The sequence below is a fragment of the Leptidea sinapis genome, chromosome 17 (genome assembly GCF_905404315.1).
Source record: "Leptidea sinapis chromosome 17, ilLepSina1.1, whole genome shotgun sequence".
Taxonomy (NCBI): Eukaryota; Metazoa; Arthropoda; class Insecta; order Lepidoptera; family Pieridae; genus Leptidea; species Leptidea sinapis.
This window is the reverse complement of record NC_066281.1, coordinates 10,165,411-10,181,245: the sequence shown is the minus strand read 5'-3', so window position 1 is coordinate 10,181,245 and position 15,835 is coordinate 10,165,411. Positions and strand designations below refer to the sequence as shown.

At 33.5% G+C, this 15,835-nt stretch overlaps 1 protein-coding gene across 2 annotated transcripts in view; it reads right to left on the bottom strand.

The window, feature by feature from the left end:
* Positions 1–9,467: 9,467 nt before the first annotated feature.
* The window catches only part of LOC126968964 (zinc finger protein with KRAB and SCAN domains 1-like), a 30,054-nt gene continuing 23,686 nt past the window's right edge, over positions 9,468–15,835 (bottom strand). For both annotated transcript variants that reach the window (XM_050814217.1, XM_050814216.1), the window contains one exon: positions 9,468–14,360. In XM_050814217.1, the coding sequence (XP_050670174.1) occupies positions 14,089–14,360 (272 nt within the window). In that variant the 3' untranslated portion in view covers positions 9,468–14,088. The remainder of the gene's footprint in view (positions 14,361–15,835) is intronic.

Genomic DNA, 15,835 nt, shown 5'->3' with positions numbered 1-15,835 from the left:
GAGTCTTCTGATAAATGCGTCTCTGTTTTCATGCTTCAGGTATTTGGCAATTGTGGAGTTTCTAACACAACCCGTTGTCACCACTATGGCACGCAATGCTAGGTTTTCTTGCGCTTGCAGTCGATCCTGGTTCGTCGGGGCGAGAAATGGGTACCAAGCTCCTGCTGCATAGGTCAGTCTGGACCGGGTCTATTTTTTGTATATAATGTATCGGTTTCGTTCTTAATGGCAGCCTTAAGTTTCGACAGTGTGGCCGTATTCATAGGGCTCGGCGAACGTGCACGTTTCGCTTTTTAACAATAATTTGACATAATGCATCAAATGATGATAATATATGAACTTATTTTAAGTAAAATTATTTAATTTAATTTTTCATCTTTTTATAATAGGTGTGTTGTAGTATTTGCGCCGATATATATATTCCACGAATTGTGTCGCAGGGGGCCTCACAGCATAGGCGGTGTATCTCTACTCGGCTCCACTGGGCTATCCTTGTTACCGATCTTCTCTTATTTAATGTAAATGTCCAGTGGATGTATCTTATGCTGGTAGAAAATGACTTCTTATTCTGGTCATGTTTCGGAGAGCCGGAAGTCTTGACTACACCGCCATTACCACGGGTAGTTTTACTTCGAGAAAGACAATCTTAATAAACAAAAATCACAATCCCAAGGTGAGGACTGCACCGAGGGGATGAATAGCTGAAGGGAATTCAGTTTCTAGCACCTACTTCGATTATACAGGCTGGCATCTTGATATTGCGCTTTCATGTGGGAATGGGCGTCACCCTCGCAAGCGACCGTATAATTGGACCCTACAAATATAAATAAACAAAATGCAAGAAATAATGAGACATCAAGCATTAAAATAATGAACAGCAGGTATTAGACCCTGGTCTCTTTTTGACGAGGCCTAGAAGTTCATTTCTAGATTACAAATCTAAACATAATCACACATTTATGAATAATTCATCCCAGAATATACCTCGGACAAAGACTCGGAAAAGGTCTAACCCAAGTAAAGAGCAATGGTCGCAATATTATCAAAGAAAAGGAATATAATACGAGCGAAGTTTTTTAACTATGGTGAGCACCAGATAGTTAAAAAACTTCAAACAAATACAGTCAATTACCAATCGACCTGACGAAAGATATAGAATACAATCCAAAAGAAAGAAAACCCCCACCCATAATCCTCTTTGGGGTTGAAGATGTCCTGAAAGTCACCGTATTGTTAAAGATCTCAATTCATAAATCATCCTTCACATATAAAATTGTAAACAGGAATAAGTAACAATGCTGCTGAAGTGTACAAAAAATTAATCAGTGTAGTTCGGGAACATGGACTAATAGGGCACACCTTCAACAGATAAGACCCACGAGGCTGTAGAATTATTATTAAACACATATCATTCAACTCCCCACAGTGCCATTAAAGAATCCATTGAAAGTACCTACTGGAAACATGGTACACAGAGAGATCATCAATGCTCACTGAGAAAATACCTACCTAAAATTTCTTTGTGAATCTGCAACCTATACAAATGAATAATTCTGCCAGAAGTAAAATACATATACAAGAGTCTAAGAAGATATTAAAAACTTGAAAAATTATTGCCTCAAATCTTATCATTGCATAAAATTCAAACAAGACGTCCTAATGCCCCAAAAAAGATCGGAATACCTTATTTGCTCTATGCCTTGGCCCACATCCAGCCATAAGGGTTGTCAAGTTTATGTTGAAATAGATAGAGGAACGAATATATACACTATGAACAGGGTATGTAATCAGCATCAGGCGGGATAGAGAACGAATCCAACAGATCCAGGAGATCGTCTTATGTAGAAACAACGAAGAAACACTACAGGGCTCTGTAGAGTATGGCACTGTAGTCGACATCCGGAAGACAAGAATAGGTCAGCTCGAGAACAAAAGGAAATGATACAGCAAGCAACCAATGAGACATCTGAAACTGTAACAACCGATGTTAGTAACTGTAACAACCGCTACAAACAATTCACTATGGAAAGCATGCCGGAACACAAGTTACCCAGTTATCAAAACTCAGACTTCACAAGAAAAAGCCAACGCATATGTTACACATTTGGCAAATGTGTAATCATTAAAATACCTTAGGTTCTACTTGAGATACGTCAGCTCACTGCAAAAGATATAATAAGAATTATAAAAAGATTCAATATTAGCAGAGAGCTATAGTTAACAGTGACTATAACAATAGATCACATTGGTCGCAGTCAAACAGGGCTGCACTGAACTATTCTAAAGGCCCTTCACAAACCATAATCATAGCTTCTACTATATGTTTTAATATTTTGGCAATATATTGTTAATATAGAATGTACCTAATCCTATAACATTTATAATTTTCTTTTTATTCAGAAAAACATACATTATTCGGTTATACAGATATAATATTACATATAAACCTATAGATTCCTTAAGCTTACTTTATAGAAGATATAAAAATGAGAACGTTCGCTAAAATAAGTAAGTATACCGAAGGGGTTATATAATAAAAAAACACTAAGTAAAAGAAAGCAATTTAAAGAGTCGAGAGCTGATACAGATTTCTTATAGTACCAAGGTATCTATGTATAGAGCAGTCTTTCGCATAACTTATTTTTAAAACTTTGCAAAGAATGGTTAAATATATCTAGATCATTAACAAATAAATTAAAGTTACGCATGGCACGGCTATAGGAATTAAGAGTATAATTCGTATTGCAGTGGCTGGTTTGAAATGTAGGCTTAGAACGTGAGGAGATACGGTTAAATTTAAAGTTGATTTTCGAATATAGATGAGGAAAATCAATGTAATTATAAGTTTGCACAAAAGTAATAGATAACGATAAATTGTACGCTTTTCCAGAGCAACTACTTTATTTCGTTTTGAGGCATCTTGGAAATCCTGAAAATAAAAACCTATACGATAAAATAATACGCAGTGCTCTGTGAAAGGCTGGACCACTTGGCGTTGTGTAGAGACGTTGCTTCATTGTGTATCTTCTACCGCATTTATCACGGGGAGTGTTCCGAAGAGCTGTTTCATCTGATTCCTGCCGCCGAATTCCACCGTCGCACGACACACCATAAATTAGGATATCATCCCTAACATCTGGATGTGTGGCGGTCCTCCAAAGTGCGTGAAATTTCAAGGGGCTTTCTTCCTCGTAGTACAAAGCTGTGGAATGAGCTTACTTGTGCGGTGTTTCCGGTACGATACGACATGGGTACCTTCAAAAAAGCTCGTACACCTTCCTTAAGGGCCGGCAACGCTCCTGTGATACCTCTGGTGTTGTAAGAGAATGTGGGCGGCGATGATGACTTAACACCAGGTGACCCGTACTCTCGTTTGTCCTCCTATTATAAAAAAAAACGATAGATATTAAACAAAGAAACTAAAACGAATTATTTTTTTAAATATTATCTATCATATTATTCTTGTTTCTTCTCAGGCTTTTTTAATGTTGAATTTAATCATATTATACATCGGAATCAATGAAACATTCCTGGCCTTGAACATGACACCGGAGCCAAACCGGCCACCGTTCTGCAGAGTAACATTTGTAGTAATGTAACAATTATACATCAGTTAAAGCATTGCCAACGAAACTCAAATAATGTCTGCTTCTCAAATTATCTCACTCACTCAAATAATCCGTACATTACACCAATTCTAAAAACATCATAATCACTCAATTTTAAATGCAATTCGATAAAATTTTTAATGTAATTTATCACCAGCCAGCCATCACCTCCCACGAAGCAGTTCCTCATGACAGGATCATCCAACTATCATAAGTAGCGCCTGTTGACGAGTATGTCGCGTGGACCAGCCATCACCTCCCACGATGCAGTTCCTAATGACAGGATCATCCATCTATCACTAGTAGCACCCGTCTCACGACGCCGCCACAAGCAATGATGCATGATAAAGCCTCCTACAAAAAACCATGTAATAAGAATGAATGTGTATCTACATAATACACATTTGTTATTAAGATAACTTGTTTTGAAGAATATGCAATATGCATGTTTGAAGTTGGCATTTTAAAGGAGCAGCTGCACTCTTAGCAAACTTACTATAATCTACTATTTTCTGAACCCGCCAGGCTCCCAGTTTTTCGACGTCGGAAGAACGAAGTCTGAAGTTATAACTGAGCTGCGAACCGTATAAATATTTCGCCATGTTTTACACGATTACACGATTTTATTTTTTGTTCTATTTTTTCTTATTATTTATAAAATCTACAGCACATTACATCTCTTATTAGCTAGGTAATAAAGTACAGATCATTGGCCAACAGTGATTTTATATTATATAGGCAAATACTAAAAAATAATCTTGAATTCATAAATAATCTACTCGAGATAAAACAAATATAGCGAAGCGAGCAAGGAAGAAAAAATAAATGTACGCATAATATCGTGTTTTCTGTGTTTGGGTGTGTAGTGTGTTGTTATTATCGGTGTTTTGTTGTGGTTAATAATTTAGGTGATTTGACTGATGTCATCTTTGTTTAACAATATATTTTTAACATTCAAAATAAATTTATTTTTGGTAAGGTGGAAAATATCTAAGACTGTGAAGGACGTATTATAGATGTTGGGAATGCGGCGCGTTAGTGGATTTTGAGAGTATCTCGTGTGACACTGTGGTACAAAAAACATGGGCGTATGGCGGGTGCGGCGTGTTGGCGCTCTTAGTTTGAGGATAGTATTTAATAGATCAGGACTATCTATGGTGCCGTGACAGATATCGTATAGTAAGGACATATCTGATATAATCCTTCTATCTTTAAGAGTTGATAGTTTGAAATGCCTACACGAGCTTATGTAGTCTTTGCAAAGGCAAAGACTACATAAGCTCGTAGTATAAAGCTCGCAGTATAAAGATACTGCGAGCGATATTCAAGGTGATGTATGAATTTTTCTTGTATTCATTCAACATTTTTCTGGTGTACCACAAAATGCGGGTTCCAAATTGAACAGCAGTATTCAAGGTGACTGCGAACATATGCGTTATATATAATAGTTTGATGCATGCAGTATCTGAAAAAGGCTGACTTGTACGGATAACAAAACCAAGACTTTTATACGCTTTGTTGACTGAAGCATTTATGTGTTGCATGTATGGCAGTTTAGTATCAAGGAGTACCCCTAGATCTTTAACAGTGTCTGTCCTGGGAATAGCAGAATTGTTAAGGTTATAGTTATATTTAATTGTATTCTGTTTTCTCGAAAATGTGGTTTGGTTGCATTTTGTAATGTTAATAGTAATTCTATTATCCCTGTAATAATTTGCAAGTCTATTCAGGTCATCCTGCAGCAATATACAATCCTCAACAGTCTTTATTGTCATGTAGATTTATTTATCGTCAGCATAAAGTAGAAACTTTGCATTTTGAAAGCAGTCGCCTATGTCGTAGATGTACGCAACATATAATAAAGGTGCAAGCAAGGAGCCTTGTGGTACCCCAGAAGGTATCGCAACAAAATATGATCTTAATCCATTCAGAACCACAGCTTGATTTCTATTGGAAATATATGAACTGAACCATCGAAGAAGGTCACCGTGTAGGCCTAAAGATTCTAACTTTATAAGTAAGATTTGATGTTCAACACGATCGAAGGCCTTTTCAAAATCAGTATAAATTGTGTCTACCTGACAGTTATCGTCCATTGCACTTTATACATGATCTGTAAAAGTCGCTAAGTTGGTGACAGTAGAGCGACCCTTAATAAATCCGTGCTGTGGAACATTAGCTGCTATGTTTGGATATACAGTAAAGAGAGTGAACTATTTTCTCCATCAGTTTGCCAAAGATGTTCAAAATGGATATAGGTCTGTTTTAAAGCAACAAACAATACGAAACAGAGTTCCTAATGACAGAACTTGTTGAAAGTAAAAAAATTAATTTTGTGGTTGGTTCTTGTGATCTTAGGTGTTTACAAGAAATGGAATTTACTTAGATTTTAATTAATTATATAGAGTGGATTCATTAGATATAGAGCTTATTTCATATAGAACATTAACAATTACGAACAATTAAAATTTAACCCTTTAATCTATAAGCACTAGAAACATGATGCACACAATCTTTACACTACACTAAGATTTTTCATCAAATGAGATTTAATGTCGTATGTGTTATGAAATAACTGGGCAAATGAGATTTAATATCGTATGTGTTAAATTGACGAGCGCAATTTTAGTGTCGCTCAGAATTTTTTTTTTTTTTTTTTAAAGTATAAGCATACCCAAGTAATTTTTTTTTTCATTTTCAACTAAAACAAATATATACACTCTACTACGACTGGTGTTTTACATAGATAAGCCTTCCGTAAAAGAATACCTACCAATCATTAAATCTCATTACTGAAGATCTTTATGCGTTTCGTATTTATATGGATTCAATTTATTTCTTATATAATGTTCTTAAGTAACAGTAATCGGTATTAAGAAATCGTAATGGTGATCTGAAGTAGGGGTGGTGCATACAAGCTTATTAGCTTACACTGTTCAAATAGAAGCCATTGTATGGCTGCATGGGCGTATTTCCTTGAAACCTTTACATTAGTGTGTTAAAGGGTTAAGTCCGTATTAAAGCTAATAAGGTAAATAGTTATTTATATTATATAAACCTGAGAAGTACCTATCCAAGTATGGGGATTCATTTATGCTATATAATATTCAACTATTCGATTTTTTTTGTTATTTTTATTGTCTCTTCTAAACTAAATATATTTTGATTTTGTATATCTTGGTAATGGATGATTTCTAAAATGTTTGTATGTAACTTTGCTGTTATGAAAATGTAAGGCCTTAAAAATCTTAGTTGAACTATTTAATATTGAAATTGTTTAAGTTCAGAAAAGCTTAGGTTATTACTGAACTTAATGTACATTAACATGATATTTAAGGGCTAGTTATTTAGTAGGTAATAAAAATCTTTTATTGATTATACAAAATATTTTATTCTCAGTTAAAATTCTTGAATATGTACACTTTTTGTGTATGTATTAATAGTATCATTACCTATTAATGTAACAATTGACTTAGATACCATAAGCAACGACATTTTTACATTGTACTTAATATGCCATCTTAAAATCTTGTTTAATAATTGAATATTAACGAATATGGCTGTATGGGCTTGAACCTTTTGCCTGTCCAAATAATGGACTAAAAACCAAAAAAAAAGATAACGAATGTCACAAACATCAGAAATTTTCTGAAAACTTATATATTTTTTATTACAAAAGTAGTAAGGTAATAAATAAACAAATACACTTTTTAGATTAGAAACAATTTTTTAAAAACCATTTTATAGCCATTAAATTATAACGGTTAAAAATTGTTGCAATTGATTTTTTCCTGACGGAAGTATCGCGTTACGTAACGAAGCTGTTTACCCTACCATAAAAAGTTATCACTTCAATTCAACTCTACAACATTTTTAAGTTGATGCCCAGGTCCACATAAAATTAGTTCAAAACATATATTAATCTACATAATCTCAGTACGAAATATATCTATGACACGTAGTACTTATCGAAAACGCAATTGATTTAAATAATCAAGTCCACATATAGTTACATTTACATAATATACAAGTACATATACTTACTACAAGCACCTCGAACAAGTCATAGTTGTAAGGCGGGAATTATAATTATAATATTAGTAAAGGAAGGGAATTTATATATTAAAAGATTACTTACGTATCATGACAATTCTAATAAGCCAAAAAACGGCTATGAAACATGGTTCTATTAAGGAGTTCCGATGCCTCCTTCAGGCTTCTTCACTAGATCGGTTCGGTACTAGTTTCATTTACTTTAAATTTCATGAAATACTTACCTTTAAAAAGTTTCGGTGGCCATTCATGGTGAGGTTTTTCTGTATACAAATGCTTGGTTTGTTACAAAGAAAAAACACAATATGCTTTATCTACTTAGTCTGGCCATAAATACTGAATAAATACTCTTAAAACTCTCAGTACGCTTGGTATTAATTAGTAAAATGTTTGTGTACCTATTAATAGGCTTTTAATGAGCCCTCCTCTGTTTGTTACAGAAAAAGATCTAGCCGTCCACGTAGTGTTCGTACGAAAAAATCAGTAAGGGAAAGAATTCGAAGACATTTTATCTCGGGAGATGTAGATATCTCCTAGAACCATGTCGCGTATTTTAAAAGATGACTTAGGACTTGCAACCTATAAGAGTACTGGTCAATTCTTAACTGATAATATAAAAAGAATAGGGTGGTAAAATGGAAATAACTACACAAGCGGTACAGAAAGGGAGGTCACAGAAAATTTTTGCTTACGGATGAGATTTTTTTTACAGTTGAGCAACATTTTAACAAACAAAATGACCGTATTTATTTATTATGAGCTTCCCAATTAGTCTACAGAGTGCAACGTGGGCTATGAAGGAGTGACTGAGCCAAACTTTACTAAAAAAGCTATCAAAACATCGGCACAAGTGTATTGAGTGTTGAGAAGGTAGTGAAGTCAAGAGGCTAAGGCAAGCTTCTTAAGAAAGAAGACCATGTTCAATAACCAAGAATGATCCTTCTAGCAAGATTCGGGTCCGGGTCAAAGATCCGGGTCATAAAGCTCGGTCTACGAAGTCTTGGTTGGAAAGGAAAGTTTTGGACTTCATCAGAGCTGAAGACTGGCGTCTAGTCCCGATCTTAATTCGCAGGATCACGATTTATGGTCAGGTTTAGCGAGGACGGCTTGCTCTAAGCAACATGATAATTTGGAGTCACTAAAACAATCCGTACGATTGGCAGTGAAGAATTTGCCCATGGAAAGAGTGCGTGCTTCTATTTATAACTGGCCTCAACGTTTAAAGGACTATATTGCAGCCAATGGAGACTACTTCGAATAAGCTATTAAATTTTAAATTGTTTTATATTTATGTATAAACACACTATTAAAGTAAGAAATGTTATTTGCAATAGAATATTTTTTGCAGTAGGTATTTATGGCACGACTAGGTATCATCTTTTAACATGACGCCCTTTTTGTCTCTTCCCATTTCTAGTATACCACTTTAATACGTCCTTTGTTCGATTCCCACCTCATTATATGTCCAGTCTAATTCCATTTGAGTTTTCTTACTTTTCTAATACATCGTTCACCTTTGTCCTTTTCTTTATTTTTGAGGTTTTCCGCCGATGCCCTAGCCTCATGTTTAACATACTTCGTTCCATATTGTGTTTTGATTGCGTTGACAGACTGTACCAATTTGGTTGTTCTTGCTCGTAGCAGGTCAGGATTGGCACCCATGAAGGTTTTATCTACTGTGTCTACGTACACAAGTACGTAGTGTACTGTTAGACCCTTGTTAAAAAAGAATTGAAAAGTAATTTTTAGTATTATTATGTCTGATAGGTATCTAGTAGCTACCTACTAGAAAATAAAACATAGATATTTATAAATAGGTATTTATTTTAACTGGCCTTTAAAGTTAAGGGTTCTAATAGTTTACATTTACACTTAAAATTAATTGACTTGTACAATATTATGTGAAAAGACAATTATTTGTACACAATTCTCAAATTACAATGTTAGGGTTTGGTACACCTTTTTTTATATAATGAAAAACGGCCTTCTTATGAAGGCATCTGAATTATGCTTACACTTATCTTAATAAAACATAGACATCCCCTTCCTAGTCCCATATGAATTTGACAGGTTTTTCCACAACTACTACCTAAACAACACAACAAAAATTTAATTAATAAGGCAATAGAAATGGAATTTAATACATCATTCCACTTTCAACAACTGGTTCCTTTCAATTAGATAACCTATTAATAAATATAAATTGCAATAAAACAAAGCATATTTGAGTTTCTTTCTTGAAATAGTCATCGATAGATGTGGAATACATATGAAGTGGAATACAACACTATTTTAAACATCGACAAACGTGAATTAAGTACATAACTATTCATTCAACCTCGTATATAACTTTCGCGAATTTATTATGATTGGGTCAAAAGGTAGAAATTTAATTATCAGGCGCAAAACACAATTGCATAAATGTTCTTTTGAAATACATGATTTCAATACGAAGAACACTATAAGAAGTAATATAATATATACATAATATCTATAATATTTTAGATAGGATCAGATGTTATATTAATAGCGCGTGCATTTCTAGGTCCCTGGTCACTCAGTCTGCGTCGACCAGGGGAACAAGAATAACATTATGTGCACAAATATTCTAACAATTGTAGCTATTCGAGCGGTGCATATAGGAACCTGGTATATTGACGCGGAAGTGAGAAACAGGTGTATTCTCAAACGCCCTTAAGAATATAAGGAGTTTTTAACGGTATTTAGAATACGATGAAAGTAGTAAGAAGGTACAATCAAAACGATATGGTGATTTGTGGACCGGGATGATGCTGGAAGGTAAGGCGTCAAATTCCTTAACAGTACCGTTTAATTACTAATGTGACCATGTATTTAATTCGTGTTTGGGCCTATTAGAATCGTCATTAGACGCACGTATAGGAACATCTATATATTATGAATTCACTTTCAAATGTTTATTTTCGCATGTAAAAAATGTAAACACAAGTGCCATATTGGGTAACCGAAAAGTGTAAAATTAATAACTTTGAAATAAAAATACTGACTTCAAACATGTAAACAATAACATACTATAAAACAGAGACCAATATATTTCGAATACTCTATTCACTAGGCAAATATAAGATTTTAATGTCGTATTTTTTATGTTTAACTTCAACTTTAAAATTTCCTAGGGATTTTTTTTTTTCCTTTTAGTTACCTTTTTCTATATATATGTTTGAAGTCGAGGTTTTTATTTGAAACATGCTCTTTCATATTATTATTTAATCAAGCTATCCGATTTGCATCATTTCGCTATCTACACAAGACTTCGGTTTTTCTGAGATTATACCGACTGAAGGACTAGCATCCGTGGTCATAAAATAATTAAAAAAAAAAACTGAGACTATATAGACATTTCATTTGAAGTTGTAATCTTAGTCAGTTCAAAATTCACGAGACAAATGAAGATAGCTCTTTGGTGTTCTAGCCGTTCATTTTCATTGCACTTTTGTAAATGCAAGAACACTTTAAGCAAACATTATCCATAAATACAACATAAGCTAAATCTAAATGACCACTAAAGCTTCATTCAAAATTTATAATGAAATTTTCTAAAATCATTTATTCGTCTAGCTCTAGATAGACTGTGACAGGTGTGAAAACAAAGAATTAAATTTTGAGGAATGCACGCACACTAGCTAACTGTAAGATGTAGCTTGTCACGTACACTAAAGTAATAAACCTGGCCTGTTTTAATCAGTTATCTAGACGTATAAATTATCTAAGTGAAAGTTATTTAAAATTGAAATTATACTAACAATGTTAAACTAAACTATGGACTGCTTTGAATGAATATTTTATTGGAGTTTTAAAACAGGATTCGATTTACACATAGATAATTACGATATATCGTAGAATTTTGTAATGAACACGAAATTACATAATATATTTACAAATTTATACATTTTGAAGTTTCTTCTTTTCATTGGAACTCTGCTCAAACATAATATTAAATCACAATTATTATAATTTATGAATTATGTTATTGTTAACATATTTCATTACAAATCACAAAACTTACGCACACTAATCACTGTTGAGCTGGTAGTATTTTCTTATTAAACGAATAAATGGTAACAAATGGTAGCTTTAATAAGTTTTAGGGTAACAAAATATCTAGCTACTTTGTCGGACGGTAAAGTGCAGGTATTCAATCCACACCAATGCACGCAAATAAGTAGATAATAAGAATATCTATCTTCTAAATGCTTATAAACTATTTGATACTTAAATCCATAAATGGTAATATAAAAAAAACACAATAAATTAAGTCGAATTATCTTTACAAGAAATTATTTCTACAAAGCGTTTAACACTCAACTACTTACAAGACAATTTATGCTTTGGTTTATCAAAGACTCGTTTGAATGCAGATTTTTATTTAATCAATCACAAATTGTTGAAATGACTTTCAAATTTTAGAAAAAATAAGTCTTCACGTTTTAAAGATTATTGAAATAATTTTTATGATATTGACTCGAATACGATTAACCTATATTAATTTAATACATATATTGTTGCTTAGAAATATATATTAAGTAAATATACACAATTATAAATCTTAGGGTACTTTTTGGGAGATTAACTTATCTTATTATTACGATGATCGAGAATTATTGTCTTGTGAATGGTAATTAACGATGATAAAAGGTAACATAGGCTGAGGCATTTCTCAGTTTTAAGAATTCTAAAACTATATATCGTCGTACGAGACGATAAGTACAACTGAAGCTCCAACTAAAAATCGTGTGTAAAAGACAAAGAAATCTTGGTTTCGTTCTCGGCAATTTTCTTCTCCATAACATATGAATAGTAATAAATATCAGCTTCTGTTTGCTATATATTGCCTATAAGCAATAATGATTAAGCCTTTCTAAACACTATTTGAAGTACGGTAGCACTTAAAAAAATCAAAAGAAGCACACAAGAGAGACACAGATAAATTATGAATGAATCTTATTTAAAAATAATATTAGGTTTAAAAATATTACCCCGTTGATGACGTCACATCGTCGCTTCGTTACGGTGTGTAAAACAAGCATTACTAATTCCACGGACGAGTAAAAATATAAGGACTCCGTGTCACCTTACATAACAGTGAGGCACAAAAACAAGCCGGTAAACATGTAAATACATAGCCCCACGCATACACTTACACTAATACAAGCCGATCGGCCGCCATTATGCCATGATTTGCCATCGTCTGTGACAGATCAGTTTGCGTCTCAATAAAATATTTTAAAACTGCCGTCGTGCGTTGTTAAAAAATTGGAAAAACAATAATATTAATGTATTTATGTAAATATGATTATTTAAGGGAGAAAAAATTGTGTAACTGGTATACCCCGTAACCGCAAACACACTAGCATAAAGGTGCTCCACTTGCTAATATCACGGCGCGGGTTTTTTTTACTAGTCCGTGACTAATTCATAATATCGTAATATTATTATAAATAAACCACGATTATTTTTTTCTGTATTATTGATTGATGTAAAGGTGTTGTGCTGTGATTCTGATTATTATTTTATTATTATTATTTTCATAATGAAAAATCATTGAAAGCATAGGTTAAATTAACTATTAACAACAAAAGTCAAAACGTAGCAGTGATAACTTCAAAAACAAAGTAGTAACAGCATCAAAACATCACGACATGTACCTAACGGTAATGAAACTGCAAACCGTACTAACATAAGAGGATGAGCGCGAGGGGGTGAAAGGGAAACGTGAGGGGGCTTACGTTTCGCGATGCCCAGAGATATTGAGGCCGTGTAATAAGGAGAAATGAGTCGAGAACGTTTATAACGAAAAATGGCTTCTAATGTCTCAAATCTTAAGGGATTTACAAAAATCTTAAATCATTGTTTAAATTTATCGATACTTAGGTCACAGCACTATTGCATTACTAAACTCTGCATTCGACTCGCGACATCTGTAACTAATTTAAAGAATTGCTTTATCGTAAATCCCGACAAATATTTATCTACTAAACAACTATTTTTGAATATCGTGTAGCCTGTAGGTATATACACATATATTAAAATAAAAGCCACAGATACTTAAATCCTATCTAACTTGGACGGAATGTATAACTAAAGGCACCGCAATGTTTGTAGGTAATTGGTAATGGTAGTACCATACAAACCATATCTATATAATATTATAATTAAGGCATCATTGAAGGCACGATAAAGAGATAATTTTTACAACAGAAATTCCGAATAGACTACTGTAATTTCAGCGTTCATAGTGATGAGCTAAAATTTTCGACTAATAAATGCATAAATAAATACCTTTTAAGGATTTTAATTCCTTTAAAGACCTCTTTGGCTAATTTATTGGATTGCATGGGATGAATCACTTTCATATCTAATACACAATCTAATACATTTATGAAATTTATTAGTTACAAGACAGAGACGCTAGGGGCGCTTTTTCATCTTCGTAGTACCTAAACCGGTTCACGTTGGATGACTGTTGAGTTGTAGACGCTTCCATCGACTCAGGGTGCTGTGAATCTCTGTGTCTACGAAGGTCCACTTTACGTTGGAAAGCCTTATCACACAGGCCACAGGAGAAAGGCTTGTAGCCGGTGTGCTTTCGCATGTGCGTGATGAGGTTAGAGCTTTGACTGAACGCTTTCGAACACACGACGCATTTGTGAGGTTTTTCTCCTGCAACAAAGAATATTTAAATCAATCCTTGAGATAAGGAACACTGTTATAAATTTATTTCAGTTAAAGTAGTGATATGAATAATATATTTTAATTAAGAAACTGTGTAATAATTATAATTCGAATTCTACCCTCGCACGACACGCCACAAATTAGGATATCATCCATGTTGATGTGTGGCGTTCCTCCGCGGTGCAGTTTTCAAGGAACAACTTTCTTCTACATACAACAAAGCTGTGGAATGAGCTTCCTTGTGTGTTGTTTCTGGGATTATACGACATAGGTACCTTCAAAAAAAGCGCGAACGTACAGCTTCCTTAACTATGCCAAACGCAACGCTGCTGTGATTCCTCTGGTGTTGCAAGAGAATGTGATCACTTAACATCAGGTAGGCCGTATGCTCGTTTGTCCTCCTCTTTCATAAAAAAATAAACATATTCGAGTTAAAGAAGCGATAAAAATAATATTATTAATTAAGAAACTGTTGAATCTGCGTTACTGCTTCATATATACTATAAATAATATTATTATTGGCTTAGAAGGTTAATAATGTTTATTACCCAAATATTGAACAAATTAAATTTATAAATAAAATTTATGAAAGATGCACGCCTCAAACCCCTCGCGTTCCGTGCGAGTGTGTTTCCAATGAGCCAACCGTTCGAGTGACGTTCGTTCATAAATCTTGGTATGTCTTGTTTAACTCTCAGGTTGTGGCTTCAATTATAGGATAATTACTACAGAACATTTTGTTTATAAATTGAAACTAGCTAGTGAGCTTTGGTTCGGTCTCTTCTTCATGTTCTACTAAATGGCGCAGATTTGGGGCAACCTTGTGTCTTCAGCCAGTGAGTATCAGTACAGCAGTTCTCACCAGACGAGGGTTGGTTTAATATCCTTAGATATTATAAGTATTAGTAGTATTAGTAGAGTTAGTGAAATCAAACGTATCATTCATAAATTATGTTAATAAATTTAATTTGTGCAATTAGTTCTAGAAGTGAGGGTTATCACTTTTAAAAAAATAAAAAAAAATCTCAAATATTACAATATCATTAATAGTACCAGCTTAAAGAAAGCTAAACTAGTATGAACTGTTTTCAAACAAAATTAAAATACTGTCTAAATACAAAACTGAAATTAAAATAAAATTATAACTTCTAAGAATGGGTGTGTAATATGTGTGTGTGTGTGTGGGTGTAAAGGTGTGGTAGTGTTAGGATATGATATTATTTATTTGTAGTTACTTCTAGTTTACGCAGAACTGAAAAGACAGGCCAACTAGGTAGAAATAGCGAGTATAGTAATGTCGTATAATCTTTTAAAAACTGGGTAAGTACGAGTCGGATTCGCCTAACGAAGGTTCCTTACATATTATGAGGTTATTATTCTGTATATTTTAAAGTACTTATAATGATCTATGTATATTCATAAAAAGGGAAAAGGTATTTTTTTTTCACTCTTTGTCATAAATC